General features: G+C 39.7%; 1 protein-coding gene across 1 annotated transcript in view; it reads right to left on the reverse strand.

Annotated features, from left to right (window-relative positions):
* Positions 1-25,448, reverse strand: part of cdh13 (cadherin 13, H-cadherin (heart)) — a 292,077-nt gene that overhangs the window by 172,521 nt on the left and 94,108 nt on the right. Inside the window, exons 3-4 of the mRNA XM_071458186.1 lie at positions 15,472-15,683; positions 5,498-5,611 (exon numbers count right to left, since the gene is read on the reverse strand). Of these exons, the coding sequence (XP_071314287.1) occupies positions 5,498-5,611; positions 15,472-15,683 (326 nt within the window). The remainder of the gene's footprint in view (positions 1-5,497; positions 5,612-15,471; positions 15,684-25,448) is intronic.

The raw sequence follows: 25,448 nt of genomic DNA on the forward strand, positions 1-25,448 counted from the left end.
ATTTGAAACATTTTTATGAGCTGTATCACTTTTTTTGCCACACAGCCAGCACAAACTGCTCTCATCTGGCTCAGCCAGGGAAGGACGGACTTCCTCTATGGGCTTAAAAACTTTTTCAGCAAATCTGGCTGGTGAGCAACGGTAACTGGAATGAAGTGGGGGAATGGTGGTCTTGGAATATGGTATCGATTTCCATTAATACATCCATGGTACAGACAGGCAGGCAGGGAAATGTGCAATCATAATGCATACATGGTCAGATGGATAAAACAGAAAAACTGAATGGTAAAATAATAAAGAGGACAAATCAACTTTCCTTGAAAACTGAGATAACTCACAGTTTCTAGATATCATAGATATGATCCGAGATATGAGCAAAAACTCTTAAGGCATAAACTACTGTGATTGATTTATCTTTATGAATACCTGAGTGGTCTAAAAACAGTCCTATCAGCAGCGACTGGAGTGGCATGTACAAAGAGAAACATTAAAGCATATCAATTTCATTGCATGCTCCAGCAGCTGTATGAGTTGCTGTGAGCTGTTTATGGACCCCCAAGGGAGGGCAGGGGAGAGACCTCTGTATCAAAACAATTCCACAGCTAGCAGGAGCTGTGACATGAAAAACAAGGTTCTTACCCTTCCCCTGCGAGTCCCGCTGACAGCCAGACCACCCTCACACCTCCAGCATACACGCACACATGCTTACACATTCCACAAATGTGCATGCACACACACAGTCATACATGTCAAAGTGTAGCCTATGCAATCTCACCTCTCCCCTTCTTCCTACTGCTTATCTCCCGGAGAGAAGGAGGGCATAAAAAATGAATGGCTGCCATATGGAAGAGGTAGGTTGCTTAAGAAGAGGAAAGCTATTGGTGTGGAAAATCAATTTGGCCAAGTTGCCGACATATACCTTCTATTGGGTAAAATAGCCCACATTAGCCTGTCTTCTCATGCAAGGCTGAGTGTGGAGGTAGGGGAGATGGATGGTGGGATACAGGGATAAGAGGAGGATGGATCGAATTTGCCAGCGAGAAGTGGGAACAAGTAGGAATGAGGAAAAGAGTGGGACAGTGAAGCAACCACAAAGGAGGAAAAAATAGCTCATGTCACATGTGCACTATGCTTCTAATTTGTCACATGAATGTGTTAAAGTACTGCAGTGGCTGTACCCATTAGCTGACACTTTGGCTCAATCCAGAGCAGATCCATACCATACTATAGAGATCATTTATGTCCCCCACGGACCAAACTTATCTGCTGACTTTCTGCTAGCTCCCTGCAGGTCACAGAGGGAGAAATTTGCACGACCCCCTGTGGATTACAGTTGTCCCACCAAAAATGTCACTGTGTGGTTCAACACATGAACAGCAGACCACCAACACCACTAATACCAACCTGGTATCTCCAGGCTCTTAAGTTGCTTCAGAGGGACCATACTGAGTACAGTGTAGGTATGAGCTGTGGTTTTGCTCCCCAGGGCACAATTATCTATTATGCGCAGGACTCAGCAAGGGATATCTTTCTGTGTTAGCCTCTGTGGGAAAGAGATATGTGGTTGATCTCTTAGTGCCCAATCTAGAACAAAGCCGCTAGACACATAGAGATACATCAAAGCTTTGTAACACAGGGAGAGAATGTAGAGCCTTACACAGGGTCAAGAATGTAGGGCATATATGGTTTGGTTTAAATGTGTAGATGGTTGACCATTTGTCCCAAGATAACTCAGGTGATATGATTTCTTGTTGCAATGACTTCACACCATCAAAAATTAAACAGTGCAGTTCTTTTTGAGAGGAAACAAGACCAGGTCAAAACCTCGTATATGGTCGGACCGCCTATTTTATAACTGTGATGTCATCTGACAAAATCACCAAACACATGAAATGAAGACAAATACTGCGCTGTGATTTCAGCTGTATTTACTTGTAAAATGATCACTCAAAGAGAAAGTGAGATGCAACTGAATATCTTTCTTCTTTTGTCTCTCACAGCGTTCAGCCTCCAGCTGGGTTCCCCAGTAGTTTAGCCTTTATGTACTTCAGCTGACTTAACAGACTTTTATTTGAGGCAGGCATGTATTAGAGGCAGGTCTTTATTTCTAACTCCCTCTGTTTGATATGTATAATTGGTCATAGCAGTACTTTAGTATGAAGCTTCATTTCCAGTCTTGTTTGCCATGTTAAAGTTACTGCATTACGTTTAAAAGAAATTCAATACTTCCTATCACCATTTCAAATCTTTCATCAGTAATAAAAAAATGAATAAATCCTTCAGGCATTGTGCTTTAGAGAATATTGTCACGCAAATACCCCTTGTTGAAAACTCTGTTTATGTGGCAAAATTGTAACGTGAAAACACACAGAACTGAGATTCTCACTTCCAGTAATGGGAACAGTAGTGCCATGGTTTTGGCTGTTACATGGGATGTCAAACAGAGATGCTTTAGACACTATTTTCTTCCTTGTTAGACATTAATTAGGTAAACTGATAAAAAGATTTATGTCTCCACTGGGAACTTTTACTTAGCTTGTTTTCTATGTAATCTAACCACATTTTGTATTTATACACAAAATATCATATGACAGTTAACAAACAGATCAACAAGAAGGGGAAAGACAAAAAAGAGAAAAAAGATAATGTACATTACTCTTTTCCAAACTCTTCCCTTAAGTTGAACTTAGATGTTTGAGATGAGAAGAAAATATGAAAATCTATGCCAGCGTTCATCATGATATCCAGAATATAGGTGTCATAGTTTTGAGTTTCACTCTGCTCATTCATCCCTTCATTCAGTCAGTCCAGTTGTTTGTGCATACATGTTCTAATCCTGCTGTGATTTCAGACCCTGCCACTCCCACCTACCTGCATTTCCTGCCAATACAATCACCTGACCTGCTCCTCTTCCTCACTCACCTGCTTCCTCGTAAGCTCACTAGTATAAGTCTGTTTCCACTTGTGCTCTACCAGATTGTCTTTGTGCCATGTGCCTTACTTTTGCAGTGCTCTTTTCTTTGCCTGACTGTTTTGATCCTCAGTGTTTTTTGAACCTTGCCTGAGTTCTTTTGGATTTTTACTCAACCCTTTGTAGTTTGTTTGCCTGCTTGGATTTTTCTATCCTTGTTTTTAAAGTAAAGATTCCTCCTCCTCCTCAGTCATGCTCTCGGGTCTCTTTTCTGAGAACCATGACAACAGGATATGACTTAAAGCTATGGACCAGGGCCAGAGTGTCTCTATAACAGATAAGTGTGATCCTAGGAGGTTTTATTTATTACCTATTTGCATTTTTGAAAGCAGCACATTGAGATTTCTTGCTGTAGCTGCCTTTCCTTCAGCATGGCTGTGGAAACCATGTAACCATGCACATGAAAAACGCTCAATGGCTACAGTAATAGTAAAGGAGATCAAATATTAGTGGTCCAAATCGCAATTAGTTGTGTATTTGGTTTATAGATAGATAGATAGATAGATAGATAGATAGATAGATAGATAGATAGATAGATAGATAGACGGATAGATAGACAGATAGATAGACAGATAGACAGATACATAGACAGATACATAGATAGATAGATACCTGCGAATAAATTCTAAAAAACTGATTCTTTGATGTTGCTGGCTGCCTCCTCTGATTTAGCTGCTTCATGTGTTATTTGCCCTCAGGCAAAATATTCTTATGATACAATCTCTGAACAGGAGTGGTTAACCTCAACATTATTCATCACTTGACCCTTTGTCAAGTCATCTTGTCTTGCCAAAATATCAGAGAATCTGAAAAAGTGCCCAAATGAAGACATATTTTTATCTGGGTGTAACGCTGTGTTTGTTGCCAATGTTGGGTCAAAAATGTGCTGCTCTCTTTGTAGATTTAAGAAAAGCATATGATAGTGGATTATACTCACAATAGGCGATTTCCTTTACATGTTTAAGTGGTCCTTATGACCAAAATCTTGACTAACTTCTTCTCAGTCACTGACCGTATCTAATCTACGGTAAATGTTCTGGTCAACGAGCATGGTACAGCACTGTAACGAGCTCTGATTCATCTTCAACTGATAATAAATGAAAACAAATCCATGTTCTGCTGTATATAGTGTAATCTTTGGACCCAGATACAACAGGTGTCAGGCTGCATCTACCAAAGACTGAAGACAGCTGGAAAGTTTCTTTCATTTAATTAAGCAACAATTTCCTTTGACAGACTGGAACTGATCAACGTGATTTAAACAGTAGTGTAAGCCAGCCTTCCATCTTATATTTATATATATATTTATGTTTTTAAACAACAGCGTATACATCTTGCACCCTTTTTGCACACACCGCTGCACTAGGTTGTAAATCTGTCCTGTTCTTGAGGTTTCCAATTTCAAAACTGTGGTTGGTAAAAGCTCCACTCAGAGGAAAAAAAACAGGAGCAGGATCTAAAATTGGATCACTTAATTTCATAGGCTGATTGTGATCAAATTTTCCATCTATTATATGTAGCTGCAATTCTGTCTGCTTTCTTCCAGCTAGCTTTCAGACAGAGGAAAATGCATTACATGATATAGAGTTATATAAGTTAAAACAGCTCTACATTTCTGTATCCTGAAAAGGAACAACATGCAGGAAAGAAATCAAATACAAATCCTTGAAGATTGTGTATTTGTGACCGATAAAATACCCACCACTTGTCCTTCTATTAAGTGACCAATAATGGAAGCTTTCACTATGTTTTACTCATCACAGTTGAACAATGCTCAAATGTCCAGGGGGCAAACCCAACACTTCAATATCTGGTGTGATTTTTAGAGAAACAAATTGAGTGTTGTTCTTTTTTAGCTTAAGATGTCAATAAACCTTGCTTGCAAGAATGAAATAAAGAATAAACTATTTTCCGCATTGATTAGTACTTGGCTATTGTATATTAATAAAACCAAGAAGATCTGTTTCTCATGTTCAGGCCTTTCTTTGCACTTTGTTTTAGTCAGATGATATTTCACAGGAATGGTTCCCTTGAAAAAACTCAACAGAAGCTGGAAGAAACAGGATGTTGAGCGATCTTGTCTATAACTTGTTGAGCAGTTATAAGCACAGAACCAATTCTCTTCAAGGAAAATTTCCATTTTCTTATATGGCTATATATAGTATATTAATACAGTAACCAGAATTATCTTTCTGAATAAACTGTCTGAGGAGCTGTCTAACAGATTTAGAAGGCATACCATACTCTTCTTTTGTGGGCTAAGTAAGACCACAATGCCAATACACAAAAAAGACTACAAAAATAGAAATAGACCATAAAAATAACATTTTTAAAGCTTTAAATAGTGCACATATTGAATATTTGGTTCTGTACCTTAGGCAATTTTCTCTCCTGGGTGAGCATTTCAAAGGCAAAGCCTGACTCAATTTTTTCCCTCTTTGTCATGAACGCAGCATCGTTCCACTGTCAGACTTGGTTGGGAAATCAAGCCCACCTGAGTGTATGATAGGACTGTGCGTTTCTTACCATGCCAATGGGCCTGGGAAAGGGAGCTCTCTGGTTCTCAGTTACAATCATAGGAGGGACCAGCAGGGACCTCTTAGATCTGTGTGTCAGCGTCTGGCCACGACCCAGGGTATTCTACAACAGAGAAGAGAGATCATATTGTTAAACTTTGAAATAAAAAGCCCTTATATTTTGATGTTTTACCCAGTTACATTGTGAAGCATGTGGTGATTCTGACAGCAACACTGCCTTGTCCACATCTTGTTATCATTTACCCTAAACCCCACCAGTGGCACATAAACAAACACACAGCAAGGAGTCAAGGATGCATTTGAAATATTGAGAAGATATTTTTAAAGTAGCTACTCTTGGAGGGATTTACAGTTTTGATGGTAGAGTGGTACACTTTATGTTATAAGCAATGCAAAGAGGCTGAGCACCTGCATCTGGCAGAGAGCCCTATATGCTCATCTGTTTGTGGAGAGGAGGGGAGGAGCGGGGAGGAGAGAGGGGAAGAGAGGAGGAGGGAGGCGGGGAGGAACGGGGAGGAGAGAGAGGAAGAGAGGAGGGGTGGGGCGGGGAGGAGCGGGGAGGAGAGAGGGGAAGAGAGGAGGGGAGGGGGTTCTCTGGGCAGACATGAAATAACTGTATCTATTGCTTTCACTGCAATTTAACTTATAATCTTTAATTCTTTATTTAGCCCATATGTTCAATAAGTACACAAGAGAGCAGTAGAAAAAAACTAAGCATTAAAGCAAGCACAACAAAGATGAAGAGAAATTATACAAAATTAAGACATGAGAGATGTCGAGATTTTAGGGAAGCAGTAGTATTGTTCAAGCAGGAGGAGAAATGATGTTTTTGCTCTTGAGAGCACAACAGCATAATCTAATTTCATCATCCACCCTCTTGCTGTTGTAAACAAAGACGTGGTTGTTAGAGTATAATAGTTGAAGACTTTCCCCCCTCTTCTTCAACACAGTTAAGGCCCCTCTGCTTAGATGTTGACAACAATAATGTCAGTGACACAGTGAACAGGAAGCTGGAAACTTGGCTGCTAACATGGAGGTGATGCCCTACAAGGAAGGACAGTCTGCTGTCTTCATACACGACAGGAGCCAAGGAGAGACAACAAACACAGACACAGACGGACTTAGACACACAGCACATAACCTACTACACCTACACACTGTCTCTTTCAGCTACAGTGTGTATATTTACTACGTCATGTCCTCTTTGGAGAAAATTATGATATCCAAAAAGAATAAATTAATTTCCTATACTTAAATTCATGATTATATAATAATATATATAATTAAAGCTGAGCTGAGCTTTAGAACCTACCTGCAAATATCATTTCAGTCTATTCACATGCTAATGCGGTCCATCTTCATTATCACTGCTAACTAAACAGACTCCCTATGGTTTGTAAACTACATTTTCCAGTGTGAGTTTGTCTATTTGACCCCCCTGCCAGGGTTCAGCCTGCCAGCTGCTGTCAGTCTACCACAGACAACAACACGGCCCCAGAGGCGTTGAAGAAAAGGTGCATTTCTGATGTTTTCCCAAAGTTTTTTTCTTCCTTGACAATAAAAATATTTATGACAACACAACGAAAATCTCTTCGACCCTATTGCAAAAATGAATGAATGAGTGCAATTCCAGATGGACTAAGTTCATAACACTAATCTGATCTGCTTCATGCTACCATAGGTCGCTGTCCACATAAAGGCAGTCATTGCTAAAAATGTTGAGCAAAATGACAGAACAATGACAGTGAAGGACACGACGCAGCAACAAGCCGATTGAGCCCTGGGTAAAGTGACAACACAGCCTCAATATGAAAGGGTAATGCCAACCTGAGGTTTTTGTGGCTACATTTGCATTGCAAAAGTCCCTTTTGTCCTTCATCTTTTACAGCCCACTGTGCAACTCTTTATTGACAGTGTGCAGGGCACAGTGTGTATGCAGGGGGCTGTTTGCATGTTTACTGTTCACACTCCTGTTTTTGGCTGACAGGGACTCTGGCACCACTCTCACCCCTGTCAGAATGACGGAAAGAGAACAGGTAAGAGGGAGAAATGGAGCCATTTGTTTACAGCACAGGGCCGACTCTCAGACAGAGAGGGCAATGCTGCCGCCACTATTCAGCAACCACTCCACTAACCACCTCACCTCTCCACCCTTCCCAGATACAATGGTCAGAGAGAACACAATTAAACAGTAATCATAAAAAACAACCCAACCAGAACAAACCAAAGACACACTGAGTGGTCGCTGAAATGGCCACTGTTATCAAACCCACTGGGGGATGACCTTCCAAATGTCAAAGACAGAAATCTAAAACTGAACCTGAAGTGGTTAAACAGAACACTGCACAAAACTGTTTGTGATTATATGACCTATTTTGGGTCTAAAGAGCACAGTCAGTGGTGTGTGTATATATCTGACCAGTTCACAAGCAAGTTGATGGACTTTTGAGCGCTGCCTGTTAAAATCCGGCCTGAGTCTGAAGCCAGGGGATGAGCACATCAATCCCATCATGCACAGGTCTCAGCTGTCTGATATTTGTAAAGGAGGGGGAAGAAGAGCTGGGAGGCTAACGGGCACCATGAGGTATTTTTAGTGGCTGAATGTAGAGACTGGAGGCAGGGGTTAGGGCTAGGATAGATCATGCTGTCAAATCGACGTCTTCTCTTAGCTGACATACAGTGGATATGGAAAGGGAGCGATGGCAATTTAAAACCCATTAATGTTCTACAAGTGCAAAGCAAGACACACTTATGTTTAGCTGGACAAAGACATTTGTCCTGCCACTGCAGGGTATTCTGGGAAAGATAACTTGCAGTCCTTTTTTTTTCCCTCTCACCTACCTCTCTACCTGCCATTGTGCAGCTCTCCCTTGTTCTTTTGTCTCACTTCTAGCAATATAGCAATATAGCAATACCTTTTCACTTTATGCCTTTGCAGTGTGCATGTGTGATGAATAGTGTTCTTACAGCTTGGTGACACCGTAAGAGAGGGAAGCCATGAATCTTTAATGTGTCCTGTTCATAAATTACTGCCGCACCATCAGCCCTGATCCAGCCTTAATACATTTACTTCTCTTTCTGTCTCTGTCCCTCAAATGATCATTAGGGCATCTCAGTGTACTGAGTTGTAAGAGCCATCACAAAAAAAGATCTCATTAAGAAGCTTTTAATAATTGATAAGTCAGAGGTAATAAAATGAGGAGGGAAGCCCAGGTGCATACGTGTGCAGTGTTTACATGAACATACTGTATACTGTATTTGAGTGTGTGTGTGTGTGTGTGTGTGTGTGTGTGTGTGTGTGTGTGTGTGTGTGTGTGCGCCTCCATGTGAGGTCGAGAAAAATGTAGCCTTTATCATTGTCATCTGAATGCAGAGTTACTGTGGCAGCAAAGTCACGTCCTTGTCCATTCTGCCATTTTCATTCTCAATGCTATATTGAGAAGTGTCATTACTCATTTCTGACAATGTGTTGGAGACCTGGTGAGAAATGGATAATATCAAGGCCAGCTATTCAATGTGGAATAAATTCTTGGACATGTACCCGGGCCAGCCCATCAGTCAGGTCTCCTAACAAAGTTAATTTCACTTATGGTATTGTCAGCAGTATGTATGTGTTGGCAGATTGTTAGGCATACTTAGCTAAAACTAATGAAGTCTAATACAAAATCCTATCTTGTTCAGTTAGTGCTGTTAGTGGTCATTTTGGAGGTTGCTGTTTGTACTGGTGTTGAATTGAATTACACAATATGGAAAAGTATTTCCATAAATTATGGTATACTAAATAACAGAAACACCTGTCTACAGAATGGCATATAGTTCAACAGCACCACAAACTATATCACCCAAAGTGACCATACATTTGAATCAAACAATTTCATTAACAACTGAATATTACAGCCATCATGAAGGCAGGATTTATTGCAGGAGCGTTGTATTAGACTTAATTAATGACTTAATTAGCTTTAGCTAGGTGCACCTCATAAACCGACAACTGAGTGCATGTGTAGATATATATATATATATATATATATATATATATATATATATATATATATATATATAGGTACAAAACAGTACATTTACACACTCACCTTTTAACATGTCCCTGAATGTGGGTGTTGACAGCACAATGTTTGACACAACGTGTAATCAACAAATCATGAACACTTCTCATCTCAGTCAAGCGGAATATAGCACATACATTAATTAATTAGCCAAATTAATTATTTTGTGTTAAAGCTATTATGTGTGTGTGTGTTTACAATGTTATGCTGATAGTGGTGTGGAGTTTGCATTGACAATAGCCCAACTGTTTCAAAACAGAGTCATTATAATTAAAAAATGTCCTTCAACCTGCATGCACAAATAATGTACAAATCAAATATTTGTCCTATGGTTCATGTGTGAAAACAAATTAATATATGTAATTATGTTGTTGACAGAATATCTCATGGTGTAATGCACTACAGCAATGATGAAAACCATTACTGAAAAATAAAACATGACAAATGTGTATGTCTAAAAAGTAAGTTTATGGGAATTGGGAAAGCACAGTTTATTAACCCCCACCGCTGTACAGAAGCTTTTAAATTGTATTTATTAGGGCTGTTAAAGTTAAAGCAATAATAACAAGTTAATGCAAATTCCTTTTAACGCTGCAAATGTTTGTGAAGCACGATTAAAGTACGCACGTTTTGTGATTATGACCTTTGGCCCACCCCTATGGGTCAGCCTCTGCTGAATACAATAGAAGAGCAAAGAGATAGAAGTAAAGCTGAACTGTTTTATCCAAAGAAATTGGAATTAGAAGCTATAGCCTAACTGCACTATATAGGCTGAGTCCTAGTTCTTTATTACACCCCTACTGTTACATGCGCACTTTATTTATTGTTTGTTTTCATTTTTTCTGTATCTCCATGTTTTGATCCTACTAAGAAGAAGGGGGTTTTTTGTGAGCTTTATTTTTCCCCGATGTGAGGTTAGACACAGTTTCACTGAGTGAGAATATTTGCTTTAAGTGTGCAGGATCCAGGGAATGAGTGCGCCATGTTATGCTTTCAGCATATTTTTTGAGCATGCAGCACCTTTGAGGTTATTCTGAAGAACATTCTGGACAGTATTTGTTATTGTTTTGGATTGTCGCAATAATAAGAAACATACATTTGCGTAGAGAAAGTATATTTGTCAACTCCCATGTTGATAAGAGTATTAAAAACTTGAAAAATATTTCATTAAGGTACATTTAGAACAGATTAATCCTGATTAATCGCAAGTTAACTATGGACAATCAAGCAATTAATCGTGATTAAATATTTTAATAGATTGACAGCCCTAGTATTTATAAACCTTCATTTTTCAACCAACATACTTAATTATCAAGAAACTTTCTCAGTTTGTTCTTCTTGAAACCATCTCTAAAATAATGTCCTTGTTATCCTCTGCTGACCTGAAAAAGTCATCCATGTGTGGATCCATGTTTCCCTAAACAGTCAGAATTCATCTGCAGCTGCTACAGAACCTACGAGTTAAGCTTTTAACTGAGAGACCTGAGCATCCTTTTCCTAATTTAATTTTAGCTTCATCTTATTTAAGGATTTATTCCAAAATTTTCACAGTAATTTATCCCTGACCTTTTAGACTCCTTTTTATCCAAATTGGATCCTGATGACCTAAAGCAAGACGCTGTTCCAGGCTGAAAATGAACACATATTAAAATTGTAATATTGTAGAGCCTTCCTTCCTCAGAAACTGCTTTTAAATCACTTCTGAAAACATACTTTTAGAAATGTGTTTATACCTAATTTGTCTCACTCCTGTGAGAAACATGAAACAAAATCAAATCAAATCAAATACAATCAGTACCGCAGATGTACTCAGTCTTTTAAATAAAGACATGAACAATACAAAGGCAATTAGGCTGTTTGCATTCATACATATGAGCAGTGATTCACTTGTATCCTGATGGAAGAGGAACTAGACTAAATCCCAAGACAAAATGTAACTGATGGGCTTTGAAAGTTATTGTTTGTTGATCTGAAACATTATCTCCAAATAAAGAATGGGCTTCATTCTTAGCTTTTCTAATAACAATAATCAAAACACCATTAGGCAGACGGTCTCATCAAAATGCAGTTCAGGTGTTTGTACCTTTTCATACCAATGCTAAAAACTGTCTTGGCCAATACCTCTTTACACCTTTCATGCTGTATTCCCTTATTTCAGTATTTCACTTTTTGTGAGACAAAGTATATTAACAATCAGCACTGCTTTTTAAAAATTAGAAGCATCAATAATTTGAAGGTTTGTTTTGCTGCTCTTGTAAAGTGACATGACGTTAAGCCTTGGGTTTCCTCTCCATTGCTCCCTCCCACACATAAAAGCTAAGAAAAAAATGTAAGTAAGCAGAACCATTTCAGCAAAGGATGGAGGGTGAAAAGGAACTAATGTAAAAGAGACAGACAATAGACAAAGGCAGTAAACAGAATTAATAAATGACAGCAACAGAACAAGCTAAGGAGAGATAATGTGAGTGGGAAGCAGACAGAGAGGGGAAGATTATTTGTGTTACGTTGTATAATGTGAGCTGTTGTGCTGTGGTTGCAGGATGTCACATCTTAGTCATCCCCAGAAAGCCTTACTGAACATTGGAAGCTTGGTTAGAAAAATCTATTTGCTAGTGCAGAATGAGGATTTTGCTCAGGATGCAATATTACATTTCATTCAATGCGCATAAACGGATGAAACATAACAAAAGCTAAATAAATAGGCTTTTGGACTCAGATTATTTTGCCTCTTATCAGTTGTTACATTTGAATGGTGCCTGTTTGTGCCCCCTGAAGGAAAGAAAATGTTCTGCATAACTGCTGTTCTGCATAACACAACCAAAACAACACAGAATAATTCACACAAAAAAAGTCCATATTTTGGAGCGTGCATTTGTTAAATTGAAATGCATTCTTCCATTAATTCACATATTGATCGGTCGCAAAAAAGGGGAATAAATTACTCTCTGAATTCAGAGTTTTGCTCATAATGGGAAATCATTCATCAGCTTCTCTCCCTCTGGGCCTGTGTTACAGCAAACTAACAGCTCACACCAAGGAATTAAAAACTGATTCTCTCCACCTTCATTCACAGCACTTATCAATTATCACCAGCCAATATTTTCTGCCACAATACCATTTGTTATACCAATAAATTCACCATGGAATGTTTCCGCTCTGAGTTACAGAGGAAACAAAGGGAGGTTTGGGCAAATACAAAATCTCACTGACAGGAGCATAACAAAGAGATTTCATTACAAAAATGCTATTTCGAAAAGAAACCTATTCTATGGTACAATAATTGAAAGACTGGGAAAAAGCATCAAGACAGCTTGACTACCACCAGCACTATCTGAGACTGAAGATTTAAGGCTCAGCGTCCCAGTGCAGTCAGTATCGTCATTCCACAAGTCAAACCCCTGGCTTATTGAAACAAGCTTTTAAATATGCCATGAGTTAGATACATATTCTTTAGAAGCTGCTGCTGCTCTGAACACATGTTTGATGGGCCACTTGAGAGGCAAGGGGCGGGGGAGTGCAGGGCTACTACAGAATATGGACAGAGAAAGGAACAATAGATTTTCTGATGATATGAGTCCCAGAGCTTGAGAAGCTTCTGCAGATTAATTGATAGTGAAATAATGAGAGCTTTTAAACACCCTGAGGACTCTCCCTCTCTCATATGCTTCTATTAGCTTCAGGATGTCTTCCTCTCTGCCCTGATCCTCCAACAATCTTTATTCATCTTTGTTTCCCTCTACCTTTTGACTGCGACTGTGATTGTGTGTGCTCTGCAATCAACAGTTACTCTACTTTAGGACAGAGAGAGAGATTAAAGCATTTGTCCACAGGAAAAACAAAATGGTTAATAAGAACTGTGAAGCTCAATGTCAAGCTTACAGCCAGAATGTAAGGACCACAGTTCTCATCCAAATTCATTAGTTTTAATACTGTTAACAAATGCACTAAAAATGAAATGGTGTGTGAAAGGGGCACAAACAAAAGTGTCTCATGGAAAGCAAACACATACACACTCACCCTCATGCAGAGGACAGGCCATACGTTAGCCTCTAGAAACTTCACTTCCCACACATGACTTGCCAAAAACTAATTCATTTATATCTTCAGTAACTTGCCAAGGTAACACCCATGGATTACCTAACCAAATAAAAGATGGTGAGAGACATAAGCAAATTAGAGCCAGCCCAAATGAAACTTTGGCTTGGGGAATGGCAGCAGCAGGACACTGAGCACTGCAGCAGGAAGACAGATGATCTCTGGGAGGGGAAGGGACCTCCAACTGAACCTGCAGTCCCTGGAAACATTTCCTAATTGACTTAGTGTATTTGGACTAAACTGAGGTATACAGAGGATATGAATGACGGACAATGTTGTTTATCCAGGTGCCCAGAGTTTTGTAAGGCAGTCAATTTGCTGGCTTCAGGAACAAATTTCTGTAGATTACACAAACAAAGGGACACATTTGCAGAGATGCAAAGCTCAGCAATGGGGAACAGGCTTAACAGACAAATTCTCATTCTCTCAAAAAGAACTGGCCAGAGTAATACTTCATTCCCCAAAGCATGGTGCAAAAACATTACAGCTGTTTATGGTGCCTAATATGTCCCTTTTCTCTTTCCATGCATAAATAAAGATCAAAACACACGATTGGAGGGAAACATATGCACACTCAACAAAGTTCCAGTTTATCCTTATTTTAGGATTTGCACTAGACTGACTGAGAGCATATTTAAAGCACATGTGAAACCGAGAGTGGACCCAGATACTTCACAAGTCTTTCTCTTTTGCTGGGACAATCCAGACATTTAGCACCTTTACGAGAGCTTTTTAAGTGTCTGTAAACAAAATCAATAATCTGGGCTGTCTATCATCAAACATTAAGGCGGTCGGCTTGCAGACAGATTTAGTGCTGAATTGTTGCTGCCATCTGCAACAGTGCTAGAGACTGACACATCTCTGGTGATGGCCACGATATGCTCATAGGTTTGGCAGAGCACAGCAGCAGCTGTTCTCCCAGCCTCCTCTTGCAGCTTCACAAGTTCCTTTTCAGTAAATCTAACACCTTTCTTTTAACTTGTATTGTGGATCTCTGGTGGATGTAACATCAATCACCTTCTCTGTGTTCTGCGTCATCTTTTACTGAAGCTCTAATGCCTGTGCTTAAACTGCCACTCATTGCAACTTCAAATGTCCATTCAGTGTTAAAGATGATGTGTGTTTCCCAACAGCCTAATCTGGCATCTCTGTGATAGAGCAATTATGCTAATTGATGTGCCTCACACTTATAACTGATTAGAATTAATCAACATATGCATTAATATGAATGACAACAAATGTCTGTGAACATTTGATGAATTTGGTTTTTAATGTTCTTAATTTGCAATTAAGATCACTAATGTATGAATGTTTTGAGAATGACACCCAGTGCCTGTGTTTACATCTATAAGACTTTCCATGTTATACTTCATATCCAAAATATTCAAATCAAAAATAACGCATAAATAATCCACCCACCAGCAAATAAATTTCTATGATCTAGATTTCAATTTTCCTCATAGCCTGCCATCTCTGGTTTCCAGTCTTTGTGCTAACCAGCTACTGGCTGTACCTTTATATTTGCAGTACAAACAGAGATCTCAACCTTGTCCTCAAAATTTTGGCAAGAAAGCAAATAAGTTCATTTCTCAAAATATCAAACAAAAAAAAAGGTGGGAAAATCCTCTTATTCACCCACGGGCATTTTTATTTAATCACATCTATATTATGTCCAGTCATACTACATTACAGTAACCTTTTCAGTCTGTAATAAAGCATAACCTTTTCAATTTTGATATAGTGTAAACAAAAAAAAAAGATTTTAAAAAATTACACAAACACTCACACAGTAATTTTGACTCACCCTTAGAGTGTGCAGCGACTGAACCGGCAGTCCAGTGATTTCCACCTGTGCCATGTCATCTGTATGTGCACTGACCCCATGGATGAAGAGGACTGGCCCGCTGTGCAGGATGTCTTGAAGTGGAACCAGATGCAGATCCCTGTCCACCTGGAAGCTGGGGTCCGACACCTCAAACCTTACGCCTTCGTTCCCCGCACAGTCATTGAACTCAACTGGAAGAAACACACAGAATGGGTAGATGTTACGCCTTCGCTCTGAACAAATTACACAACAACAGAAATGTCAGAAAAAAAATCTGACATATGACACTCACTGAGGTATAAACGGCACTGTAAAGAGAAGAATTTGAGGAATTGCAGAATGATCAACAAAAACAAGTATTTCTCACATATAAACGAAATCCCTGAAGTTAAACAGACAAGAAAGAGCACAATATTCTGAAGGGCTCTATCAACTAGGCTACAATAAAGTCACACAAAGCTGCTGCAATATTTTTAACCCACTGCATAACTTGCTGTGCATTGTAGACTTATAAATGTGTCTGACTTGCTCTTGCAGGACTGTTGCTTTTACTGCAGAGAATGCAGTGGCACTCAGTTGCCAGAGGACTAGGGCTAGAGGAGAAGAAAGCATTTAAGGTACAGGAGAAGAAAAGTGTCACCTTTGAGTAATGTGCATGTGATGTGTGCACGTGTGAACTTGTCTTTTCTGTCAGAGGGAGATATCACCAAGAACCCTACCAGGCTTTATCCCCTCCGATCATGTTCATCCTCTCTTTATCTCTCTCACACACTCCCCTCGGTGTCGCAACATGATCCCCATGTCCTCCCCCACCCTCAGCCCTGACAATCCTCCCTTCCCTCATCCTTCACTTCCTCTTTAACTCGGCCCCCCATGATACTTCCTGCTTTTGGAGGAATGGGTCCCAGAGTAAGTGGATATGTACATGTGCTGTTGATTACTAAAGCAAGTGCAACAGGAATCACCTGAGACTGTGTGACTCTCAGCTGTCTGTAAGTGTAAAATCATTTCAAGCCTCCAAGTTCCTGCCTCAGACATATGGTGGCTTATATAAGTCTTAATTATTTATTTTTGAGAATTCTGTTTGAAGTCAAGTGTTTCCTGTAAATGGAAACACAATGTGCAGGATATATGGCTCGTGACCAGGTGAAGGAAATTCTTCACAAACTCTCTAACTGTCTCTTCTGTCTGATTTCTGTTCACAGAGGAGCTGAGAGGTCGTCTTTGAGCAGCTTGTTGCTCAGTGGTGTGTCTCTGAGGATAAAGCACAGGTCCCATCTGCAGTGCAAAGACTCAGAGCTCTCTCTGCTAAAACCAGCTCATTAAAACTGGACCCATTTTAGTTTTAAAATTCTTGGATGGACAGAAATGGAGGCCTCTTGAAACAATGACGTAGACACCTGCAGTTGCTCCCTGATTCAGTCCCATCAGCCTCAACTACCAGTACTGAAAGCAACATGAATAATGAATTTCATGTTACTGACCTTGTTGTGTTTGCTAGGAGCTGTTTAGCAGCGGTGTACGTGAATGGTCATTGGAGCTGTGTTTTCAGGTGTGATAGTGGGTGGAGATGTATGATGTAGAAGGGACAGGTGATGGAGGATCAAAGTCACAGGGAGGAGTCAAGGCGAGGGTGTTCAGTGTATTAACGCAAAACCAACCTTTACATGGTTTTAACGTCACTTTTTAATTCATCTTCCACAAAGACATAAACTACCTACTTGCTGTCATTTCCATGTCTACCTACCCCTCCACAGCTCCCATCATTTTACCGTGTAAAAACAAGGTCTGCTTGTTTGATTTAAGCTCAATCCATACACGTCTATCTCCCATCATGCCAGCACACAAGAGAAATGTCCATGGTTAGTACTTCCCTGACTATAAAATCAATAGACTGAAGTCTATCAAAGCTCTCATTTAGTGCACTTAACCTTTGTGACTGTTTAGTCTGGCTTCTTTTATCACTCTCACAGCAGACATTTTAAGATCTTCCCTCTGGACAGAATCATTTCTGCCATCTGGGTGAGGGGAAGAAGAGAATATCGAAGTGAAGACTAGAGAAGGGGAGAAAAAAGAAAGGAAAGGACAATCAAAAAAAAAAAGGAAAGACAAGGCTACAATGGGCACTAAGGGAGAGCTACAAAGTCAACAACCTACTCTCGAGGAAAACAAGGCTCCATCTCAATGTTTAACTCTCACTTCTAAGCCAAAGCATGAAAGATGTGTTCATTTCCATTCCCATTACAAGCCTCAGATTCATTTCAATAACATGGGCGCGCTCATTAGAGCCTGCAAATTGCAGCGCCAAACAGTGTCAGTGGCATTTCAAAGGCAGCCACAGAGTGTTTGATGCTATTCTAATGTTGTAAGGTTTTGGGGGATTTCAGAAGAGAGCGTGGTGAGCCAACAGCTTTGAAGTCAGGCAACAATGACAGAACGCACGTTACCCCCGCTCACCACCATGCACCCACTTTCTTTCTTCAGAGTGCTGGCTCTGGGTTGAAACAACTTTGCACAACATGGATTAGGGTCACCAAGATCCCTCACTGATGCCTCTGGGGGAGAAGGAGGGTGGGAGTGCAACTTCTTCCTCAAGACCGACACTCAAGCTCCTTTCAGGTCAAAACCTCCCATACAGTCTATGAATGGTAAATGTACCAGAAACTTGGACACACAGGGTGAGGGGGGTTACTATAGGCTTGTATAGGCCTATTACATCAGCTTTCTTGGCACCAAAAACACCACTTCAATTTTCTAATTCAAGCTTTTATAAACCTCATTCTTTAGTGATTAAATAACTGAATAATTGAATTTACAGATCTATGTATTTTTTACACATTATGTGTTAACATCCAATAGTCTTTGTCAGAAATATAACAAAATGCACCATAAAATCTCTCTGTTAAGTTTAATCATGTTCTACATCCAGACCTCAATATAGGCTTTATTCAGTCATGTCAGTTCCCCTCTGAAAGATCAAACATTACAAAGTGTTCATGAGAATAATGAAAACAAAGCACCTACACACAAAAACGGCAATCATGTTCTCTGCGTCTAAAAGACGAAGAAACGTATTTTGACATCCAACATTGTCATGTGTATTTACATTGGCTCCACTCTCTCTGTCAGCCAATAAATTACATTTTTTTTACTTCCTTTGTCAGGTAGTGAAGTTTTCCTTTGAGGTGTTTTGAAGACAATTTTCTGTCTTGTAACTAAATGTCAAGTATCTATGATGGGAGAGATGGGAATCAGAGGAGTAATCTCAAAGGTGGTAGCATCGGTGTGTTTGAGCTGATAGCTGCCGTGTCTAACCAGACAGAGTGTGTTCAGCCTCATAAAAAAGGCTCAGGAGAACACCATTCTCTCATAATCACCTGGCATTAGAGAGGAAGCAGCTTTTAAAAATGTATTTACACACTGAATTGCATTTTACCCCAGAGTTTCCAATCACAGAGCATTGTATAAGACCTATTACTGGGATTCAGTGGTAACAAGGCTTGTGCTTTTCATTTAAGAAGATAACACTTTGACAGATTTTGCCAACTAGGGGGAGTCCTTTTGGCAGAATCATTCATCTTGGGTTTAACAGATGATTAAGTAGGACTGTTAATCATCAGGTCAAACAGGACAGTGTATAAATGGTATTTTTCATGTCACTCAGAGCAGGGGAACTGTATGCAATGCATTAATTAATGCAATTGCATTTATGTATGTATGTGTGTGTGTGTGTGTGTGTGTGTGTGTGTGTGTGTGTGTGTGTGTGTGTGTTTTTTCTAGGGCCTTTGACCACAATTCGATGTATGGCACTGTCCATTGTGCTGCTGACTAAAGCCAATTAAAGTACAGTTATTTTCTGATCTGAGACAGCATCACAGACTCCACATGGACTGTTAAAGGTCAGCCAGGCATGTTAACTACCTGGTTAAATGTTTCTATCCTCTCTGCACATCTAAGGTGCCTCTAACAGTCTCTCCCTCTATCTATCTTTCTCTAAGAGGACACAGTACAACAAAATGTAAATGAACTGCTGAGGGATTGTTTAAATTAATAAACAAAACAGTGTTTTTAATATTACCCTCCAAAAGTCTACATAACAGATTTTTGCTTCAAAACTCCACTTCACCTGGTTATGTTTATATACACCACTAAAACTGGAATTACAGCTGTATGCAAGCAAACAATAATACCATTCTCATAATGAAAAATGAAAATGTCTTAATGTTTATATTGCATCACAATCTTATCCTGACCATAGCCACAATTCCATTGCTTAAACCTACATTAGAACCACTTAGTATGACCAACATCAAGTCATAGCACCTTTCTGCAAATTACAAAAACATAGCTTCACTCAACCACATCGCGAGGGAACATTATCAAGACAGGAAATGCATTTCCTCACAAAATACAAAGGGCAAAACAAATGAGTGGTGTGAAAACACTACATATAGGAGATGTTTCATTCTGCATTCGTGTCCTATCGTTATATTGTATGGATATCGGGATTTTCTGACACTGACAATTTCTTTCACTTGGTGAAAATATCTAGAGATATTTACACAAACTGTTGACAGAATGTCTGACAATGCAGCACCACTACTAGTTACAACAAAATAAAATCCAGTGTCAAGACTAATACAATCCACTCAGCTAATTTTATATGAGCTATACACTGTTTCTTCAATCTAGTGTGACTTGGTAACAAATTGCTACAAACATACACGACAAAAATAGCTACTTTAACCTGTTTATCTGCTGTGACCTCATGTTTAGCTCAGGGGTTAACTATCTTGAAACAATCCTGCTCTTCCCATTCTGCCGACATAAATGCAGCATCACTCCAAACCTGAGCCACCACTCACACAAAGTTCTGACTGAAGGCTGTATCACAAACCAGATGGACATGGGTCTTATTCTTACCCATATAGCCATATGTTGGATAGCTGGTTAATTACTGTCTTACAAAACAGCTGTGAACACCAACAGCTTTGACGGTACTGTCTGTTCGCATTTCAAATAGTTAAAATAACATTATGAACTTTTGATGAATGCAGAAAAAGTTGTTTATCTCCTTATTTTGGAGCCACAGCCCCTTATTAGTGTTTGACAAGTATTTATTTAATTACTTATTTAGCACTTCTCTGTCATGATGTACAATTCACTTCCAGTAACAGAAAACAACTAGTTAATCATGACATGCATTGTGCCCCTCAAGTGTTCTTTCCAATAACAAGGCTATAGAATGTCACTGTCAAGTTATGCCCTGTGAAAAATATTTCTATTGTTAGCATTTTATTTTTTATTTTAAGCTGCAATAAAAACTGTCAAAACAGTGGAGAAGTTACACTGTGCAGCGCTGACATTCTTAAAATGATTTACTTGAGGTTCGGAGATTGTGTTGAATCACCAGCTTAGAAATGTGCAAAAGCTGATTATGATAAGCTGGCACTTACAAAATAAATCAGTCACTAACAGCTTAGCAGCTGAGTTGAAGTCATTCTACAAACTGTGCACAACCAAAGCTATCTGGAACCACAGTCATCTCATTTAAATCAGAATCACCATCTTTCCTCATGTACATGAAGAGCTTTTGTTCGGTGTTGTGCTAAATATAGCAGCTGGACTGGTGATCTGATGGTTTGGTTTGTTACATTGATCTGATCCTCGTTGTCAGAGTCAACATCCAGAGATGCTTCATTCATTGTTTTTCTGCCTGCTGTCTGTTTCATCGTGGGGACAATGAGGTTGCGGTTTGTCTCTTTTTGCTACTGTAAATCAGTAAAAGAGACAGATGAGAAATGAGAGCATAAGCAAAAGAAAATAGAGTAATTGTGGAGAAATAATGAGGGCCAGCTCTCTGCTCTTCCACTCCAGAATCAGGGTTATCCTCACCTTGTGAGTCACATTTAAAGCTAATACCAGAGGTCCTATCGGACATAATTAATGCTCAAACAGCACCATCTGAACTGTATCATACTCACATATAGGACAACAGTCAAATCCCACAGAACATTTTCATCCTCTTATTATCTACCATTTAAACAAGACCAAGATCAACTATGCTAACAGCTCTGTAAGGCTATGTTTAGCATTGCTTTCAGCTAAATGCTCAAATATTAGGGCATCATCAAAGTCATTGCGGTTTGGCCTGAGGGGGACATGAATGACTGCGCAAAATGTTTTAACAAACAAGCCAATAGTTGTGGAGGGATTTTTACTCAAAACTACAAATGTATCTCTTGGAAGATAAGTACAGTCATTAGGATTCATCCTCTGGGTGTTTCAAAATTCTGTGCCAAACCATCTCGTAGATGTTAAGCTATTTCACAGAATAAGTTAAGACTCTGACCTGCTGCTGGTACAACAGGAAAAGTTAGGGTTTCATGAAAGATTATATTCATCATCTTGGTGATTCAGGAATTCTTCCTCTGGACACCATGGATATGTGCAATAAATCCTACGGCAATCCATGTAATTGTAGTTGAGATACAGAGATTAATTTCACTTAAAAGACAAAATTTCAGCCTCATGGTGGTGATGCCAGTAGGATTCATCCTCTGAAGACCATAAATGTCTGTACAGAATTTCATGGCAATCCATCCAATAGTTGTTGAGGTATTTCAGTCCGGACAAATGTGGAGGATTGACTGCCGACAAAACTCACCAATAACACACGGAGGGAACATAAAGTAGAGTGGATACTTGTACTACTCCCCTGTAGGCAGCAGCCACTTTTTCTTGCGGTAAGCTTCAGCCCTGCTTCCTGGACTTGGCCAGAAGTTATGAAACATGTAAAGCACAGGTGGATTTTCAGCTGCAGAAATCAGCATTGCTCCAGATGCTGTGGTTTCACTGCCAGAGCCAGGCCATGCTAAATGAGCTGAGTAATTCCTAAACAGAATACATTTGCAATCATGAGAGTTGCTATAACTGCATGCAGCATTAAATTACTGCAGTCTTCATCTACCTGATGGAAGGAGGACTTCAGACAATTCTACTCAACTGTCTATCTATCTAACTATCTGCCTGTGGTTTTCTCACAGTTTTATTTAACTAGGATATTTGCAATCATAATATTCAGCCTAGACAAAAAGGAAAATAAGAAAGAACCTTGGGCTTATTATATTTAACAAGGTTTTCTGAGCATCTTTTCTCTGCAATAATTGCGATGTGTATTTCCCCCGACAGGCTGCAGCACTTTTGTTTATAATCACCCGTGTTCATCAGGATGCAAACAAAGTCACAGACAGACTCCTCTCCGCTCAGTCGCTCCGTCGCAGTTACAAACTCAAACATAAAACAAAATCCACCAAATCAGACCCTCATTATTACCGGCAGCACTTCACAATGAGGCCTAGGGCAGATAATGACGGGGAACTGCACTTTTCACATTTCTAACAGGAAAAGCATTTATCTCACATATGCCTTTATTCAAGTGTTGTATCTGCTCTGGCGTATGATTTAAGTGAGTGAGCTTGCCACTCAGTGACTGGTGTAAAGGGAGTAGGAAGGTAAACACAAGCAAACAATGTTCACTTGAGTTTAATTAATTCATGCATCCCATCAGCAAACTTGTCAGCCCAATATTCTATTCAAGGTTTTTCATAGTAAATAAAATGCATTAATAACTCTGACAGTAACCGTAAACATCCTGCTGTCTATGTGCGGAGTGGAAATGTTTAGGCCTACAGGCTTGGTCTTTGAAGTTGCCTGTTTCAAGGTTACATCTGCTTAAATGTGAATTCATTTAAATTCCTATTTCAAAACCCATCATAGCACTGCTCAGCCACTTTTTATGTGAAAATATAAATGAAAATGTATCAGCATATCTACGTGATTGAGATCTCCTGAAGCTTAACTTGACAAGGTTAACCACAGTAACAGATCTGAAGGGAGTGAGTGAGGTTTATTCTAGCACCATCACAAGCTTCAGTCCGCCTGTGTTTATTTGTCACTGGCAGGGCAAAGCATTTCATCAAAGAAGGCTGGGGCAGAGATGGGTGTCAGCAGATGATAGTAAGATAGCCTGGCAGAATGGAGACACATATAATCATAGCTATAACCATATAAATATACATCAAATGGTCAATCAGTTTCATAGCAATGTAGTAACTGTAAGACGTCTGCATAAGAGGACCATTAGCAAGGCAGATATTAAGAGACAACATTCAGTGCAGCAGGTGCTTAATTGGTATATCAGCAAATTAGAGAAATGAAGATCTTAGTCATTCATCTGCACCACCGGGCAGCCAGTACAATGAACCAGATGATCTCTAACAACTCTGCCAGACTGCGATAAAGACTGTCAGTCATCTCAGCCAAAACTGACTACTAGACCATTAATGTACCAGGAAACCAGCCAGACAACCAGTTACCGAGGCACAAGAAAATGTGATGGGAATCTGAACATGTCACCTAATCGATTTGACTTTCAGGGGAGGACAAATGTCCTGAGGGATGACAGGATAATATGTGAAAATAGGGTGGTGATGGTGACACTGTTGATAATCAGCCCTAAAATAACAATTTTGAACTCAGTGCCAAAATAAATTGTACAGGGCAAAAATTATTCCATAGGCTTTGAACATATGATTGCAATTGAGAGACTATCTGGCGCTACAGGAGCAGCAGGGGAAGCTCTGAGTCACAGAAAGAGTGTCGGTGACCACTCGCTGACACTTGCTGACTACTGCAGCAGTGTTGCACTCTTGACTTCTAAATTAACTGGAGCTATAAATATTATATTTTGATTCTGCAGCTTCCACTACTGAAAGACCCCTCTCCCTGGACCTGATACTGAACTTGGTTGAGGCTCTTTTCTTTTCTGCGACATGCAAGCTGTCTGTTGTAGCTGTTCCTGCTCATGTTGTTATTTTTTTTCCAACTTTTAGATTTCTTCTTTTGACTTACTTGTTTAAATTTTCACTGTTTACTGTTTGCACCTTCTCTAAATATATTAGTAGAGGAAGTTCTGGTGTCTGTTTTTTTTTTTTTTTTTTTTTTGACCATGGAACTACTTCTTTCATTTAGCCATTTCATTTAAGCTTTCATTAAGCTTATTTTGAATGCTGTCATTCTATGCTATGCTACCATTACACAAAGGGATCAGCTGATCACGCTCAGGCCGGATGGCATGGTGATCAGATCAATGGACATCTCCATAGAAATCAGGAGGAGGACATACAGAGGAGGCAGAGGAGGAATGCAGTGATGAGGGAAGAGAGCTGGGTCCAGACAACAGAGACTGATGAAGAAGAGCTCATCTCCCTTCTATCACCGTGGGTGATGTGAGATGGACAATAAGATGGATGAGCCAGTGGCCATATAGAAGAATCAGAGAGACTTCAGTGAGTGGAGTGTTTCATATAGACATGGCAACGGGATGGTACTCTGGATCCCATCACTACTTTTAGATGGTTCTGGCAGACAAACATAAATCTGAGAGCGAAAACCCTTCTATTAACAACTGTCCACAGACCAGACACTGAATCATTGTCTATCACATCCAGGGAGTTCTCACACATCGCCTTGGTTGTGGTTCAAATCCATCCCCTGGCAACCGTGCGAGACATCATCCACGTTGGCACGAGACTCCAAACACTGCACCCAAGTGCTTTCCTCATTATGCTCTGGGGACTTTGACTGGACAGGGATGGCCCCTCCTTGAGGAGACAGGACCCTGGACATGCTGTATGCTAATGTTAGAGAGGCCTGGCTCTACTCTGTATCTATCATTATCATTATTTACAGTCTGTTTTACTTTTTTACTTCCTCTTTCCTGACTGTGTGCTGTGTAACTGTAACAAAGTATCTATGCAGGGATCATTGAAGTTTTTTGTGGTTCTGATTCTTACATTTACAAACAGTGTATCCTACATGTAAATGTAGTTTATGGGTAATTTCTATTTTTAGTCATGAATGATGCATGCCACAGACCTTAACACACCTCCCAA

The sequence above is a fragment of the Trachinotus anak genome, unplaced genomic scaffold (assembly GCF_046630095.1).
Source record: "Trachinotus anak isolate AG129_WGS33_773 ecotype Australia unplaced genomic scaffold, CSIRO_AGI_Tana_v1 ptg000002l, whole genome shotgun sequence".
Taxonomy (NCBI): domain Eukaryota; kingdom Metazoa; phylum Chordata; class Actinopteri; order Carangiformes; family Carangidae; genus Trachinotus; species Trachinotus anak.